Here is a 16,735-nt window from a genome sequence, read left to right as displayed (position 1 = left end):
AAAAGTGAAGGAAGAAGTAGAAGAAGCAAGGCTATTCTAGAGAGCATTGGTGCTTGGATCCTAAACGGTGTAGAGATCAATTCTTGTGTAATCCGGAGAAAGCTTTGGGCTTTTGTTATCCGGTGAGTGCTTCTTGTAACCCACTTATTTTCCACATAGTGAAATCTGTTAAAGTCTTCTCCTGTGGACGTAGCCACACACATGGTTCACGTCAAATCTTGGTGTACTTGTGTGCTTTATTTGTGGTTTGGCTTGTGGTTTACTTTATTTGTTCTTGCAAATTTACTTTGGAAATGCTGCGTATTGTTAACACGTAAATCCGGATACACACTTTCGTGTTCGGATTGTTAACGGGTCACCGCAGAGGGCTGATTTGAGCCCCAATTCCGCAACACAAAACCCACAAGCATCCCATTCAAAGTGGTTAAATAAATTTGTTGAAACAAATTTTATAATTTATTTACCTTGACCTCTTGTATTTCATGTGCAATCCAAAAGTGGAACTAACATTAAGCACTAAAATGCCAACCATTCTTTTTGCCAGGACACGCTGCACAATTGGGGGTTCAATTGGAAAGTTCCCGTTCAATTTATATTTTCTTTTATCAACCGATCAGGCAATCCCAAATCAGTACAACTGTTATCACACTTGTGTTAATTAGTCATGCCACACAATACATTTTGAGGTTCAATGGTCATCATAACAAAATGAACAATTGGCATCGCAATTGAAATCTCACCAATTAGCAAAACATGGAGGCACCAAAATATTACTTCATTGGAACTTGTATATTGCAATGGTTTTAATTACCACCCCAAGAACGGTCTTGCAAATTAAAAATTCCCCAAATGCGGTTAAAAACCTGGGGAAAATGTCAAATAAATATGCTGGTTATGTAATACAAGCACAGAGATTAAAAAAAACATGATTAGCTTTATTGTCAGGAAAGAGCCAATGCCTAATGGCCTCTTTGGATAAATCTAAAAGTTAAGAGAAGTTTCTATCTACATTGACCTTCAAAATTAATAATTAACCAAAAATAATTACCTGGCCAAGCAATGCCTAATGGCATCTTTGTTTTCAGTGAGTGACAAGGCTTGCCCGCTCTCTCGTTGCATCCTCCAAAAAGAAAAGTTACAACTTACTGTAGACACCCCATTTTGACCAGACCCTAATTCCCAAAATCGAATAAAAATCCTGAAATCGAGTAAAGTTCCTGAACCCTTGGATCTCAAAAACAATTCCCTGATGTCCTAAACCCGCACTTCAACTTCAAAAATTGAAGAGCCGAACCCAAAATGCAAAAGACCCCGACAAATCTTCATTTCCAGATTATTGTCGAAACCTGTGCAAGCCCAAATGATTCCCCGAAATTTATGAAATTTACCAAATATCCCGGAGCTTTGGTACTGTCCCGCCCCCCTAAATTTTCGAGTTCCGAGACTTAATTGTGGAACCTTTGAATGCTTGTTGTTTCTGAGTGCGTCTCTGCAAATCTTCAAAGAAAATGGACAAAGGAGTTGAGAAAAGGCAAGATGAGTTTAGTGCGATCACCAAGAAATGATTGTACTGATGTCATTTCTTTCTTGTTTTTTTTTTTTATTTAGGCAAAGGAGGGGTGCACCATCTTGGTAGGGGTGTGCCAATACCGGTCCCTAAGAGTAAAAAACAAATTTGTCCCCCCTTTTCCTTATCTAGACACCCCCTATAGGGTAAAAGAATGGTCATAAATTCATATACCAGGGGGGGCTGTCCATGGGAAAAAGTAGGGGTAGCAACGTCATTTCCTCTCTAAAGAGGAGCGATTAGGGCTTAAATAGAGGGGAGTCTTCTCTCATTTGAGAAAAGGGCAGCCGCAAGAACAGCCGCAGAGAAAGGAAGAGAGGGAGAGGCCGGCCACTTCCACTGTTGTCTCCCACATCCTTACTCCTTCTTCTCTCCGAAAATCCCCTCCCATCTTCACCATTATCAGCCTCTCCCATCTCCACCATTACAACCCATTTTTTTTTTCTCTCAAACCCCATCTGTGACTTCATTGTTTCCGGCAACTTGCCGGAATCCGGCCTCAAACCCGTTACCCAAAGCCCATCTTCATCCAGCCGCCACCTCCTCCTCCATCTTCCCCTTTCTCTGCAACCTCCACCTCCGGCCGTGCCACCTCCGACCACCGTCCACAACCATCAACCTCCATCGAGCCAACCACCACCGGCCACCCTTCTTCCAACCCACATCCCACCGGAGCCGCCGATAGTTTTCCAGCAACCTCCACTGCCAGCCGCCACCTCCTCCTCCATCTTCCTTTTTCTCTGTCACCGCCACCAGCCACCATCCTCCACCATTTTCCTACCCCAAATCCCATCAAACCCTCTCCTCAAAACCCACCTCTAACCCATTTCTACTCTCAAACACCCAAACCAACCACCAACTACCACCACCATCCTCAAATCCGGCATCGCCACCTCCACCATACCCATCTCCTCCTATACCTCCACCATCTTCCCCATCACCGCCGACACCACCAAAGAAAAAGAAGAAGAAGAAGAAGAAAACAGAGAGAGGAGAGAAACCGAGAGAGCAAGGAAGGAAAGGGGGAGGGTTTGCCGCCACCATCGCCATCTTCCCACCTCCGTCCATCTTCTCCGTCCATCAACTCCACTACCACCGCTTCCCACCATCAAAACTCGCTTCGAAAACCCCTCTCCTCCATCCATCCACCATCGAACCCTCTTTTGTTTTTTTTTTGTTTTCATTTACAAACCCACACCAGAGCAACCATTTTAGCCGGCCACTTTGTCTTCTCCGACCATCCCCTCCGGCAAATCAAATTCCAACCTCATTTCACGCCCCATTTCTGCAACTCAAATCATCATCTTCAACCCACTTCCCTGTTCCGACCACTTACTTCACCATCTCCTCGTTTATCGCCATCCCCACAACCCATTACCCATTTTCCACAAATCTAACCTCATCCTTCTTTTCCATAGCAGCCGACACTGGAAATCCCTGTGAAACCCATTTTAAATCCCCCACTTCAATTTCCTTAGGCCATATTCCTTCTTCGGTCGTATCATCCGATCTCACCGGCACCCTGTAGACACCCCATTTTGACTAAGCCCTAAACCTTCCCGGCTCGTGCCAAATCCATCAGAATCTCAGCATTAGGGACCCAAACTTCACCCTAGGCTGGATGAGGGTCTTTTCTAACCCCCTGCAAATTTTCATCGAGATTGGAGCTCGTTTGCCCGGTAAATGGACCGAAACAGTGTATGTAATGCAAATGAGGGGGTGGCCCACTAGGTTTTTCATTTTACCCCAAAATCCGTGTATTTGAAGGAAAATTCCAGTCATCCAAAGACCCTAAGCACCCATGACCATATTTTTGAGAACCTTATGATCCCAGAAATACCCCTGTAAAATTTCAAAAAATTCCGCCGAGAAAATTTGCAAAGGACAAAGCAAGTTAGTGCAGTTATCAAGTATAGGGGGTGCATTATCCCAGAGGAGTCGCGCATTTGTGCGCCCATCAATGTTGGTGCCAATATCAACTTCATTTTTTTTCCTATAAATACTCACTTAAGCTCATTTTTAAAGGGATCTTAACTTTTCTTAATTTTTTTTTTAAGAGATAAGCTCTGAGGAGAGAGAAGACGAATCTCGTCCAAACCCAACTCCCTTCTCCTTCTCCGATCTCCTTTTCTCCTGCCAATCCACCTCCTCCGGCGAGCGTAAAATCCGGCCGATCCTTATGAAATCCGGTAGATCTCCATGTTTCGGCTGACTATCTCTCTCAATCTCTCCAAGCTTCGGTCAGCCAGATCTACAGGAACTCGGGCAAGATCTTGTGAGTTCTTGTTCATTTTTTTTTCGATTAACCCTCTCTTCATCTTCTTCGGCAACACCCTAGCTCCGGCCGGTCATCGTCAGACGCATTTCCTTCAGTTTCTCTCTCTATTTTTGTTTTTTTTTTTTTTCCATCGGATCTCATCCAAACTCCGACAAGATTGTCGATCCGAGGAGATTCTGGCCGGAATCAGATCATCTCTTACCTTCTGCAAGTTTTCAATAAGCTTTTCATTTTGTTTACTAGTTCAAACCAAAAGAAAGAGAGATATCCCCCAATTTTTTTTTTCTTCTCACCTCAAACTGTAATTTCGGCCATTCATTTTTTTTTTTTCTTTCGATCATTCTCCGGTAGGTAGACTTTTCTGATTTTTCTTTCTTATTCTCACTGTTTCTCTTGTCCTCTTGAATGAAACTTTAGCTAAGCTTTTGAATCTTAGATCCATCGCTATTTCATCTCCATTAGCAACCCTAACCTTTTCCTTAGCTTCTAAACCCTATTTCTTCATTTTTACTCGGAGGATTACACGATTTTTGTGGTGGATTATTATTCTGTAATAATCAAATTGAAGAGAATTAACGAGGGAAAAGAGAAGGGGAATTGCAGTGATTAGAGAAACTAGAGAGGAAAAGCTTTCCTCTCCAGTTGATTTGTCGGATATTCAATAGATCTACCTCTCATAGTCATCAATACCTTCAGCAGGTTTGTCTTTAATGCTTATCATCCTTAATTTTCATTAAAACCTAATGGATTACTGGTTATTTCAATTTATTGTTGGAATTTCTATACATGCATGCTTCTATTATCTCCTTTCCTTTAAAAAGTCTTGAAAGAAGATTCAAATTTAGCTTTTATTGTCTCTGAATTGAAAACTTGATCTGTTTCTGCATTTGAAGTTCTTTGTGTTAGTACAATGGTCTTCTCTGCTTCAGTTAAATCAGTGGATGGGTTTATTTGAAAGTTAGGATATCTGCTATAAGCCTGGGTTATCATTTGCACTTAAAATCTATTGCATGCTTGATCTTTTAAGTTCCTGTGATCTAAAAAAACAGCAGTCATGTCTTATATATATGTTATGTAAGTCAGTTCTATTGATTTAATGGTCACATGTTTAGCTTATTTTCTTTATTTAGAAAAATGAGTTCTAATGATATTATATGACATGATAGCTAAATTATGATATTGTCTGAGTTGTTAAAGTAAAAAAAAAAAATGCTTGTCTTGATATGCTTATCAAGTCATAAGGACTTGGTTTTTGATCTAAGTACACAGATTTTTACTTGAATTTGTATCTTTGAATGGTGCAAGATTGGGAACATAATAGTATTTTCATTATCTCCTCTTAATTCAATGATGGTTTTCCTGCTTCAATCCCCACTGTGTAACAATTTTTTCTATTGTTTCAGCCTTGTTATTACACCGTAATATAGCCCTTGTTTATGTATAAGATCAACCCATGAACTTACCTTTGTTTGTGTGCAAGATCAACCCAGCAATCAGCCCTTGTTTGTTCACCAAATCAGCCCTGTTTTGAGCATAGTTCAGTTCGTTTCAGCCCCATTTTTTTTTATATATAGTTTAATCCGTCTTAGTCCAGTTTTAATACAAAATCTATCCACATTTTGGCCCCACTGTTGGCACAAATCTGATTATATTTCACTCCCACATTTTTTACATTTTCTGCCTAAGTTAATGCCCTATTAGATATTAAAATTTGTACAAATTGAAAGTATCATTTAATATATTTAACCTGCGGCATATTTAATACTTGTCTTTTATACTAATCTTTAAGTTAGATTTTGAAGACGGTGATAAATAGAATGCTCAGGTGAGAATATCTTGAGGCTTATGATACTTGTTTATTTATTTAAATAAACTGTTTTAGGAAAGAAGGAGATCAGATGACTACTCTATTCGATATCATCGACATGAGTACTGTCTGATCTCAAGGCGGGATTAGAAATATTATCATGTGTATATGATATCAGATGATTACTTTGGCATCATCTGATTTCATTGGGGTCCCCGTATTGGGGTTTGTGGTTGGTTTAGAAGTGTTTGATATTGTTTGTTTTTACTTTATTAGGCTATCCAGCGGCTGGTCTGGACTAATTAATGATGTTTATCATTTTATGATTGCTTTAGATTGTGTATTGTTTTTTTATTGAAAATTCTTCTTTGCTTAGCACTTGATTTATTTTTATAAAAATAGAGTGAAATTTGCAATTATCTGATAGCTTTTTCTTCTCTCTTTGATAGACTAACACAGTCTTATAGATTGCTGTTAATTTTCTTTAGATATTAGAATCCCCTTTTCTTGTAGGGCGATGAAGGCGCTAGCCTAAGCCCATCCTTAGGGGACTCTCTTAGTCCGAGTAGCCCTTCCCTCGTTTGTTTTTAAGACATGCCCAGTCTTTTGAGATACCCTTAAATTTTGTCATTTAAAGCCTCAATTTAGGGAGACAGGTTATGTCTCAGACAGAGAAAGTTGTATCCTTTAGAGACAAGCTTTGTCTCATTAGTGAGTCCATCCTTAGGGGACTTGCTCAGTCCAAGTTGCATACCTCTCCTTTGTATATAGGAGACTTGCCTAGTCTCATTCTCTTACTAACCCTCCTCTTTGTGCGTCGTTTGGTTTTGGGAGAACACCCTACTCGGCTTGGCTTCATACCCCTATCCTATATGGGTATCTGGTTGCACATTTGTTGCACCCTAGGGCTAGGTAGCTGTCCGGCCCGGCTGGGTGTTTTACCTTTACCAAATATGCACAAGGTCTCTTTTTCCTTGTTAGTATTTTCTCTATCCTACCTCTGTGTCTAAGAGACTTACCTAGTCTCATTTTCTTGCTAAACCTTCTCTTTGTGTATCATTTGGTTTTGGGAGAACACCCTACTCGGCTTGGCTTCATACCCCTATCCTATATGGGTATCTGGTTGCACATTTGTTGCACCCTAGGGCTAGGTAGCTGTCCGGCCCGGCTGGATGTTTTACCTTTGCTAAATATGCACAAGGTCTTCCCTTATTACTTGTGAGTTTTATCTCAGCTTGATAGTCTCACTAGCACCCTTCTTTATCTCTTTTTCTTTTAGGAGACAAGCTTTGTCTCATTAGCACCTCCTTCTTAGAATCCTATTTTCAGAGTCAGTCCTTAGCCTAGGAATCTGTCCTTAGCTAGAAAGTCTGTTTTTTCTTTCAGGAGTCAGTCCTATCATCATAGGGGTTAGGTTTCTTTCCAACCTCTCATCAAATCATGCGATTTTTATCCACTCTTGCAAGGTATAGGATGCTGTTCAACCCTTGCAGAGCTGTGTTTCTGTTCTTTTTTCCCGCAAAGTATAGGATGCTGTCCAACCTTTGCGGGATATCAGGAGTCTGTCCTCCCCTTATGATGATAGGATTTGTCCCTCTTGAGTCAAAAATACTTAAAAACATCTAAAAAACCAAAAATCTCAAAAATCTTGAGTCATTAGGAGTAGTTAGGAAATCTGTTTCGAACTACGTTTGGCTTGATCCTCTTCCACGAGGTACGTAGTGCAGCTTGAGATTCTTATCTCAGGTCCAGCCAAACCTTTGTAAATAAATCATTTACCCATTTTAAGAAGAAATACCAAAAATCTTCAAAACTTTGTTTTAACAAGATCTTCCTCTAGAGTTAGGAGTTTGCCCTAGATGGAGAATTTTAGAGTTTTGAGTTTGTCTTTGATGTGTTGTGTGGTTTGTTTGTGTTTGTGTTAGAGTTAGGAGTTTGTCCTAGAGTTATAGGAGCACCTCCGTCCAGTCAGTTGGCGATTCATATCGCCGACTGATGATTAAGTCTTGGATACGCTAGTGATCCCATTGTTTCCCTTAGGGCGTACAGCCTAGCTACACATAGATTACAGGAACCACCTGCATTAGTTCAGGGCTAACCTGCATTTAGTTAAGGCATATAGGGTGTCCTAAAATCTACAATCCATTGGAATTTAAATAATCACACAAGAAGCTTTAAGAACTAGTCCGATCTTTTAGATCGAGTCTAGGATAGAGGTCTAGATGTCTTAGGCATCATAGCTTAGAATAGGTGCGAAGAACTACGTTGCCTTGATTCTCGTGGAGGCGGGGATACGTAGGCTTCTTTGGATGAACATCAGATCATCTAAAGACTCGGGCCTAGGTATAGATTAGAGTCTTAGGGTTGTATGGTATCGAGTCATTTTTCTATGTTTTGCAGTGTTTTCTTACTTTATTGCGCAGACCTTATACTTTTTTTGGTGTGTCGTGCATGTGTTTGTTCATCAGAACTTAGACACCCATTAGGCATGTCACTTATAACCTAGTTTTTCTCAGGTGACACTTTTATTTCTTTTATGTGTGTTTATTATTCCTCCGAGACATGCATGATTAGATAGACGTCTTCTCGGAGATTTGTGTTCCCATTTCATATGATTCTCGTCCAAAACTCTTCAAAATTATTAAGTAAATGGCATAAGAGACCAGGTGTTTGCACTTGGGCGGATGAGGTGCTCTTTAGACCTTCCGAATTCGTAACCAGGCACGAACCCTCTTTTATATCTCTGGTTATCCGTTGCGACAGAGCATAGTATGGGATCCTTGGACCCTTTTCCTTGGATGGCGACTCTTCTTTGTTTAAGGTACTCCTCGAATCTGGGCTAGTCCCCGAATCGAGAGGTATCTCCCTTTTTATCGCCACTCATGCTGTGAGAGGCACATTCTTTCGAGAGTTCCTTGGTAGAGCTCTCCATTCACGTGAATGATCCATAGAGACAGTTAGCGTGTGGAATTCGTCCTCCACCGCCTCTCTCTCGGATCGGGGTCCACAGGCTGGCGACTCTGCTGGGGAGTTCTTGGAACATTGCCTAACTCTGTTAAAATGCCATTTGTTATTAATTTTGAAGAATTTTGAGCTGAAATCATTATAAATGGGAATGTGATCGCTTAGAATCCAGGGGCACCAAATAGGTGTTTAAAACAAGGGATTCACACATTGCACAGCATACATCATTTTGTTCTTTATTTTCTTTTATTGATTTTCTTATTTATTGGCTCCACGGGATAGATATAATGCGTGCCTCATGGGATATCACTATCCAGATGGTGCTGTTGTATCTATTACCAAGCTATGCGCCAGTGCTGCAGTCGTAAACACTCGGTGTACTTGTGTTTACAGCAGCCGGTGAGCAATGAAGCATACTGTATATAACACTCGGTGTACTTGTGTTATATACTTAAAGTATGGATCATATGCATAGTACCTGATATTGAGTCCGGAGCTCTACTTTCATTTTACATATATTATGTACATGGATATATATGTTGATTTAGTAAAACCCAATTAGGATCTGCATGTGCTTATATATATATTGCATTCATATAAGGACGAACATGTGTTGCTCACACATGTTGGAGCTTAGATTTAGGAGCCATGTCCTATTTCTTAGATTATTGTAGCTCACCTTATGTGACTACATCGCAGTCCTAATACACTCACATGTCTGTCTTGAGTCAAGCTTCTTGACTCTATGGAATCATATTTAGGGCTGGTGCCCCTGGTTAGGATATATATGTATATATCTATATTTTGATTATCAGATTAGAGCCTACTCATTAGTGAGGCTTCCTTATCTAATCAAATTAGTCATATCAGTCCGTTCTTCGGATCTAGACCCGACCAGTGGCTTTTACTTGCCCTCTCATGGTCGTGGCCTATCTTTTGCTCTAGTCATGGAGATTTTGTCCATATATCTTTTGATTATAAGTTTAGGACCTACTTTCTAGTAGAGATTCCTGGGCTTGAATCAATCAATCGTGTATATTCATTTTTCAGATCTAAACCTAGCTAGTGGCTTCTACCTGTCACACTCATAGCTATGGTTTATTCCTTGACCCAGTGATGATAAATATTACCTGTTTTCATCCTTCAAATGCAAGCCTCATTTACCCATTCTTTTGTTGTATTACTCAGATTATTGTTCGTCCTGTCTTAGATATGGTTGATAGCTTGTCTGCTGTCCCTATGACCATAGTCTATCATTATTGATCTTCTTGATCGTACATTTTTGCCGTCCACCTTTCAGATTTAGATCCGGTCTATGATCTACTTTTGTCATTTTATGACCGTGGTCTCTTCCCTGAGTTTCTGATCATCTTTGATCATCAATGGAACATTTGATGTCGCCAATTATATCCTTCTTGTGATTATTGGTTAAGTCCATCTTTATTCTTTGTTTATTCCAAGTTATTCTCCATTCCCTAATTATCCCATCCTATTCTTTGTGTTTAGGTTAAATCATGGCGAATAATTTGTTGAAAGGCTGGATAAGCGAGACTATTGGGGCTCTTCCGCTAGAATCCTCGGATAGGAGTATGGCTGATCGGTTCATCTGTGCCTTCAGTCATTTAAGTGTTTCCGATATAAATTGGAAGTTTCTCCAAGCAGCCGCTAGATTCTGGGATCCTAATCTTCATGTTTTTCGATTTGGATCATTCGAGCTTTGTCCTATATTCGAAGATTGGTGTGCTTTATTAGAGCTCCCAACAGATGGACTTTGGATACAATCTTCGAACATAGATTCCTCTCATTCCATTTTTTGCAAGCTATTCAAAAATCAAACCGTTGATGCACTTTCATGCTTAACGGATACGTGTGTGCAAGTTCAAAAACTCATCACCCTTTTTTCTGAAAACGTCGATCCTACTAGCTCTCGTTTTCAGAGTTGTCGACGCAATGCTTTGATTTTTAGTGTCTTTGCGCGATATGTCATTCGGAAAAACCCTCGTGTTGCTCCGTTAACCTTGTTAACTGTGGTAGACCAAATTAACAAAGGGAGGAATCCCATTCCTACCATGTTAGCAGAGACCTTTTTGGGACTAGATCTTATTGCTTCCCAAAATGTCAAAGACAATTTCTGTGGGTGTGTGAAGTTGTTGTATGTCTGGCTTGGTGAAAAATTTCAAATTCTTCAGCGACAAAAACAAAATCCGTATACCCTGAAGAATTTCCATACATGGAAACCAATAGCCAACCAACCTCAGTCCGTTGATGAATGGCACAATTGGTTACAACATGTAGAGGAGAGCCAATTTCGCTGGGTGAGTCATTCATGTTTTCATGTTTTTACTAGCACTTACCCACATTCATTTGTTTACCTCATGGGTACCGAGAAGTCTTCCTTTTATGCACCCATTCGAATTCTCCATCAGATTACGGGAATTCCATGTCCTCCCGGAATCATAGTCCCTCCTCTTTGTGAAGATCTTACTCCTGATCTCGTCCGATCCATTGTGGCTGCTTGGGGAAACAAAAATATAGAAAGGAGGTTAGGTCTATCTCGCAAATTCCGACGTGGAGAAATATCGGAAGAGCCCGCAAGCCGGAGAGCTCGGATTGAGGAACCTTGAAGATCCATATCATGTTTTGTTATTCCGATTTCTGCATTTTCCATTCTTGTCAGTCTGTTTATCCAGCTGTGATCAGAGATTATTTTTTTTATCCGTTGTAATCACAATTTGGATTTTATTAATGAAAGTGTGTTTTTGTTTCTTTTGTCATTGTTTGATCAAGATAGTTTATCTCGATTATCAAAATTTTAATCTAGTGATTATACTTCCATTTCAGGATTCTTGATTGAGCAGCCATTGCTCCTAAGAAAATCCTCGTTTCAAAACCAACCTGGTCCCGTCAGACATCTGATTCCAGGCTGAGCCGGCAATCCTTGTCACCTTTTTCTTTTACTTCTCCTTTATCGCCTTCCTTGAATTTTCAAGAAATACTTTCACCAGTCCAACCAACCCCTGAAATGATGGCAGAGAATGGGCAAAATAGTATGGACACCAATGAGATGATGAAAGCTATAATGTTACAATTGAGTACCATTAATGAAGAAATAGCCCGATTAAAGAATGACAGAGAATCTACTACCAAGAATCCTGCACCTCAGCAAACCCCAATCATGCCTCGCCCACCTCCTATGATGGCTCAACCTCCTGTGTTGCCAGTCTTTGACCATTCTGATGACGAGCAGTATGAAGAAGAGAACTGTCTCCCCCATCTGGATAAAGGCAAGGGGATAGTCGATAGGTTGGATAAGATGGCCCAGGAGATGGAGAGCATGAAAATGCAGGGTCCGAAAAAATTAAACATGGCCGAGTATATGATAATACCGGGAGTTGTGCTACCTCCTAATTTCAAGATGCCGGATCATGATAAGTATGATGGGACAGGATGTCCCAAGAGTCATCTGAAAGCCCTTATTCCTCTCTTACAGCAGCATGGGCTTACTCCAGAGCAGATTGCTCTTCTTTTCCCTAGATCTCTTACTGGAACAGCAAAGAAATGGTTTTTAAGCTTGAAAACCGAAGAGATCAGAACTCTGGAGGATATTGCCAATAGATTTGTTGAGCAATTCTCCATGGAGGAGGGAATAGATGTGACAAAAAGAGATCTGAAGGCGCTGAAACAAGGGCACAATGAAACCTTCACTTCTTTCATTCGCCGATGGAGGCGTAAAGCGGCGCAGATGACACATCGATTATCAGATGCCGATCAAATTAAGATTGTTGTCAAGAACCTATCCCCGCAATACTATCATCACATGGCTATTCAATATTTTCTGGACTTCAATCATCTGATAAAAACAGGGACTCAAATCGAAGATGCTTTGTCCAAGGGACTAAGATCAAGATCTTCGTCTGATGTGAGAGAGGGAAAAAGACCTATTGTGGCACCGAAGGAGGTGCACAATCTTAACTATACCAGGCCTTCCAGTTATGCCAGACCGCCGGGTTATGATCAACCACCATCCAGAACGGTGACTGAAGTCAGGAGGCCTATTGAAAAGAAGGTTTTTCGTCAGTTTGACCCCCTCCCTTACTCCTTATCAGTGGCTTTGAAGAAGTTGCTGAGAGATAAAAAAATTACTTTGTTGGAACCTAGAGAACTTCCCAACCCTTTGCCCAAGTATTGGAGGAAGGACCAATACTGCGATTATCATCAGAATTCAGGGCATTTGACTGACAAATGCATGGCTTTAAGACACAAGATCCAAGACATGATAGAAGCAAAGGATCTTGCCGTTGAAGTACCGAATGTCACTCGAAACCCATTGCCTACACATGCAATGCCTCCCCCGAACGTGTATGCCATTTTCACTGAAGAAATCCTCTTAGATCACTCCCGTATTTGTGCGGTTATTTCTGATAGACCGTATGTTCTGAGATGGGATGATGAAGACGAAGCGATTGAAAACAAGAAACCTTACATACTGTCCCTTCCAGATGAAGGATTAACAGGATCCTCTGAGTGTTCTTGTTCTTATGTCCTCAAGAGTGAGGAGGAAGAAGAGATGAAAGAAAAAGTCCCCTATGTTTTGAGACTAGAGGAAGAAGACTTGTTGCTTCTAGAGGATCAGTGTGACGAGCTTCGTCATGTCACACGTGGTGGTCGGGTCTTTAAGCCAGTTGAACTCAGAGCTGAGAATCCTGCCGAAATAGCCCGAGCATCAGAAAATCAGAGGCAAAGACAGACTGTAGAAGAAGAAGAAGACAACTTGTTGAAACAATTGAAGAAAACACAAGCTAATGTTTCAATTTGGGGTTTGTTGATGGCATCCCCAAAGCACCGACAAGTTGTACTTCGAGAGCTTAACGCATCCCAAGTGTCAGTCGAGATTACTCCTGACGAACTAGTAAGTCTAGTTGCCATGGCAAGGACCTCAAAGACTTTATCCTTCACTGATGAGGATTTGCCTCCGGAGGGTAGAGATCACACTCGACCTCTCAGGATTACCATAATCTGCAACAAGAAAAGGGTACCTGAAGTGCTAGTAGACAACGGGTCTGCTCTAAACGTATGTCCCTTGAGCACCGCTGTTACTTTGGGATTTGGGCCCAACAACTTCATACCATCTGAGCAAGGCATATTAGCATATGATGGTACGAGAAGAGACGTGATCGGGATACTGGCCACCGATATCGAAATAGGGGGAGAAACCTTTGAGGTTGAATTCCAAGTACTCGATATAAAGACTTCTTTCTTCCTTCTTCTGGGCCGACCTTGGCTGCACAAGGTCGGAGTTATTCCTTCAACTTTGCATCAGAAGTTGAAATTTGTTAGGAATAACAAGGTGATCACAGTGCGAGGAGACCCTGAGCCAGAAGTTGGACAAATAACATCTGAACTGAGCACTGAAAAATCAAGAGATGTTAGTTTAACTGGCTTTTCATTAGAAGTCTCTACTATTTCCTTTGGGGAAGCAATGAATGAAGAGATAATGTTTTTATCAAGCACGAACACTCAAGTGGTGAAGATAATGCGAAAGTATGGTTATGTCCCGGGAACTGGTCTGGGAAGAAATCTGCAGGGCCCAACTGAGTGGCCGGAATTGAAAGCAGTCGGCGGATTATTCGGGTTAGGGTACGAGCCAACTCCGAAAGAGGTTCAAGAAATGAAGCGTTATATGATGAAGTGGGCTGAATGCCGTCGTCGGGGTACAGAATTTCCGACAGGACCGTACAGCATGATTATGAACGGCCGATTCAGAAAAGAAGGGGCAGACTGTCCGTTCTATGGTTTTCCTGAGACCTGGGGCGATAAGACTGGGAAGAGGCTTCCAGGGTTAGAGATCTTCTTCACAGATGAGTTGTCAGAAGATTTCTATAGTGAGCAGTTTGCCTTGGCATCGATAGCAGAAAAACCAGCTGCAGATTGGGCAGAAAATATTGAGCCGCATCTCCTAGACTCCCTATATCAGGTTGAGGCCCCAATCGTCGCTATGATTGGAGGAGATGTGCCCTTCACGAGCCCAAGGGATTGCATTACTCCAGCCACTGGACCTTTAGACAATTGGACCGCACAGGTTATACCCCAAGTAGTCCTCCAGTATAGTCCAGTCCTTTCAAAAGAGTCAGTCATTTCAAAAAATGTGTCAGTTTCTGAGTTCAACCCAGAGTCTGTCATTTCTAACTTTTCTTTTGATGCAGGTACCATAGAGGTCGGAGTAGTTCTCGGAGGTGGTGAAGAGTCGGTCCCTGTCGAGTCTCAGTCAGAGGATGTTTTTGCTGATTCTTCATTTGTACATAGTCCTGTCTATGTTGATACTGATATCAACATGTCATTTCATTTGAATTCAGAGTCTGTAACGCCCGATGTGGGTGAATCATTCGATGTAATCATCAATTCTGCAAAAGAAATAAAAGACTCATTTGTGTACGATCCTGTCTTTATTTCTAATTCTGTTTCTGATTCTGCTTCAAAGCCTGATCAAATAACTAATAATAATAATAATCAAGACTCCCCCTCAAACGAGGAAGCCGACGAAACTCCTCTTGAAATCAAATACATGATTCAACAAGAGGAGATTCGCCGAGCCAAACCACTCGAAGAAGAAATTGAGACTGTAAATATAGGTGATGAAACCTTAATTCGGGAGATTCGGATTGGCAAAACTTTATCTCCTGAGGAACGCGAAGAATTAATCACTTTGCTAAAAGAGTTTAAGGAGGTTTTTGCTTGGTCTTACGATGACATGCCGGGATTGAGTGAGGACATTGTGCAACACAAATTACCTCTAATTCCGGGCATCAAGCCGAAGAAGCAAAAACTCCGAAAACTCAAGACAGAATGGGAGTTAAAGGTTCATGATGAGGTGAAGAAGCTACTTGAAGTAAAATTCATTGAAGTAGTGGAATATCCCGAATGGCTTGCAAATATAGTTCCTGTGCCCAAGAAAGATGGAAAAGTCAGGATGTGCGTTGACTTCAGAGATCTGAACAAGGCCAGTCCGAAAGATGATTTTCCTCTTCCGAACATTGATATCCTAGTAGACAACACTGCTGGACATGCTCTGTTATCCTTCATGGATGGGTTTTCAGGCTACAATCAGATCAAGATGGCGCCCGAGGACATGATGAAGACGGCATTTATTACTCAGTGGGGGACATATTGCTACAGAGTGATGCCGTTTGGTCTCAAGAATGCTGGTGCCACCTATCAGAGGGCTGCGACTACTCTTCTTCATGACATGATTCATAAGGAAGTCGAGGTCTATGTCGATGACATGATTGTCAAAGGCAAGACTCGGCCAGCGCATACAGTCGCTTTGAGGAAGTTCTTTGAGCGAATCCGAAAGTTTCAACTTCGCTTGAACCCAAATAAATGTGTATTTGGGGTCACGTCAGGAAAGTTGCTGGGATTCATGGTCAGTGAAAGAGGAATCGAAGTGGACCCTCAGAAAATCAAGGCTATCCAAGAAATGCAACCACCAAAGACGGAAAAGCAAATTCGTGGATTCCTTGGCAAAGTGCAATACTTGAGGAGATTCATATCTCATTTAACTATGACATGTGAACCCATCTTCAAATTATTGAAAAAGAATTCCTCCAAGAAATGGAATGAAGAATGTCAGGAAGCATTTGAAAAGGTCAAGCAGTGTTTGTCTTTGCCTCCTGTCTTATCCCCAGTCATTCCTGGTCAACCATTGTTGATGTATTTGTCCATCACAGATACAGCAATGGGTTGTATGCTTGCTCAGCAAGATGTAGGATCTAAGAAGGAGAAGCCTATCTACTACATCAGTAAGAAAATGCTAGAGTACGAGATAAAGTACACTATCTTGGAAAAGACTTGTCTAGCATTAGTCTGGGCGACCCAAAGGCTTAGACATTATCTCTTATCGAATAAGGTATTCCTGCTTTCACGGATGGATCCGTTAAAGTACTTATTCGAGAAGCCCGCCCTTACAGGAAGAACTGCAAGGTGGTTGCTATTGTTATCTGAGTTTGACATCACATACGTCACTCAGAAATCTGTCAAAGGACGGGTTATTGCTGAGCAGCTAGCTGATGCTCCTGTTGAGGAGAATGCTTTTCTGAAGGCTGAATTTCCTGATGAAGAGATC

At 41.3% G+C, this 16,735-nt stretch overlaps 1 protein-coding gene across 1 annotated transcript; it reads left to right on the top strand.

The window, feature by feature from the left end:
• The first annotated feature begins 11,641 nt into the window (after nt 1–11,641).
• Nucleotides 11,642–14,828, top strand: LOC143854778 (uncharacterized). The gene is made up of 3 exons (XM_077364888.1): nt 11,642–13,366; nt 13,457–14,695; nt 14,820–14,828. Exons 1-3 carry the CDS (start codon nt 11,642–11,644, stop codon nt 14,826–14,828), a joined length of 2,973 nt encoding a protein of 990 aa, XP_077221003.1.
• The last annotated feature ends 1,907 nt before the right edge of the window (nt 14,829–16,735 follow it).

This window comes from Tasmannia lanceolata, unplaced genomic scaffold (genome assembly GCF_043159265.1).
Source record: "Tasmannia lanceolata isolate RefF3 unplaced genomic scaffold, GAP_Taslan_0.1 ptg000020l, whole genome shotgun sequence".
Lineage (NCBI taxonomy): Eukaryota > Viridiplantae > Streptophyta > Magnoliopsida > Canellales > Winteraceae > Tasmannia > Tasmannia lanceolata.
The sequence above is the reverse complement of the archived record's forward strand: the minus strand, read 5'-3'. Positions and strand labels throughout refer to the sequence as shown.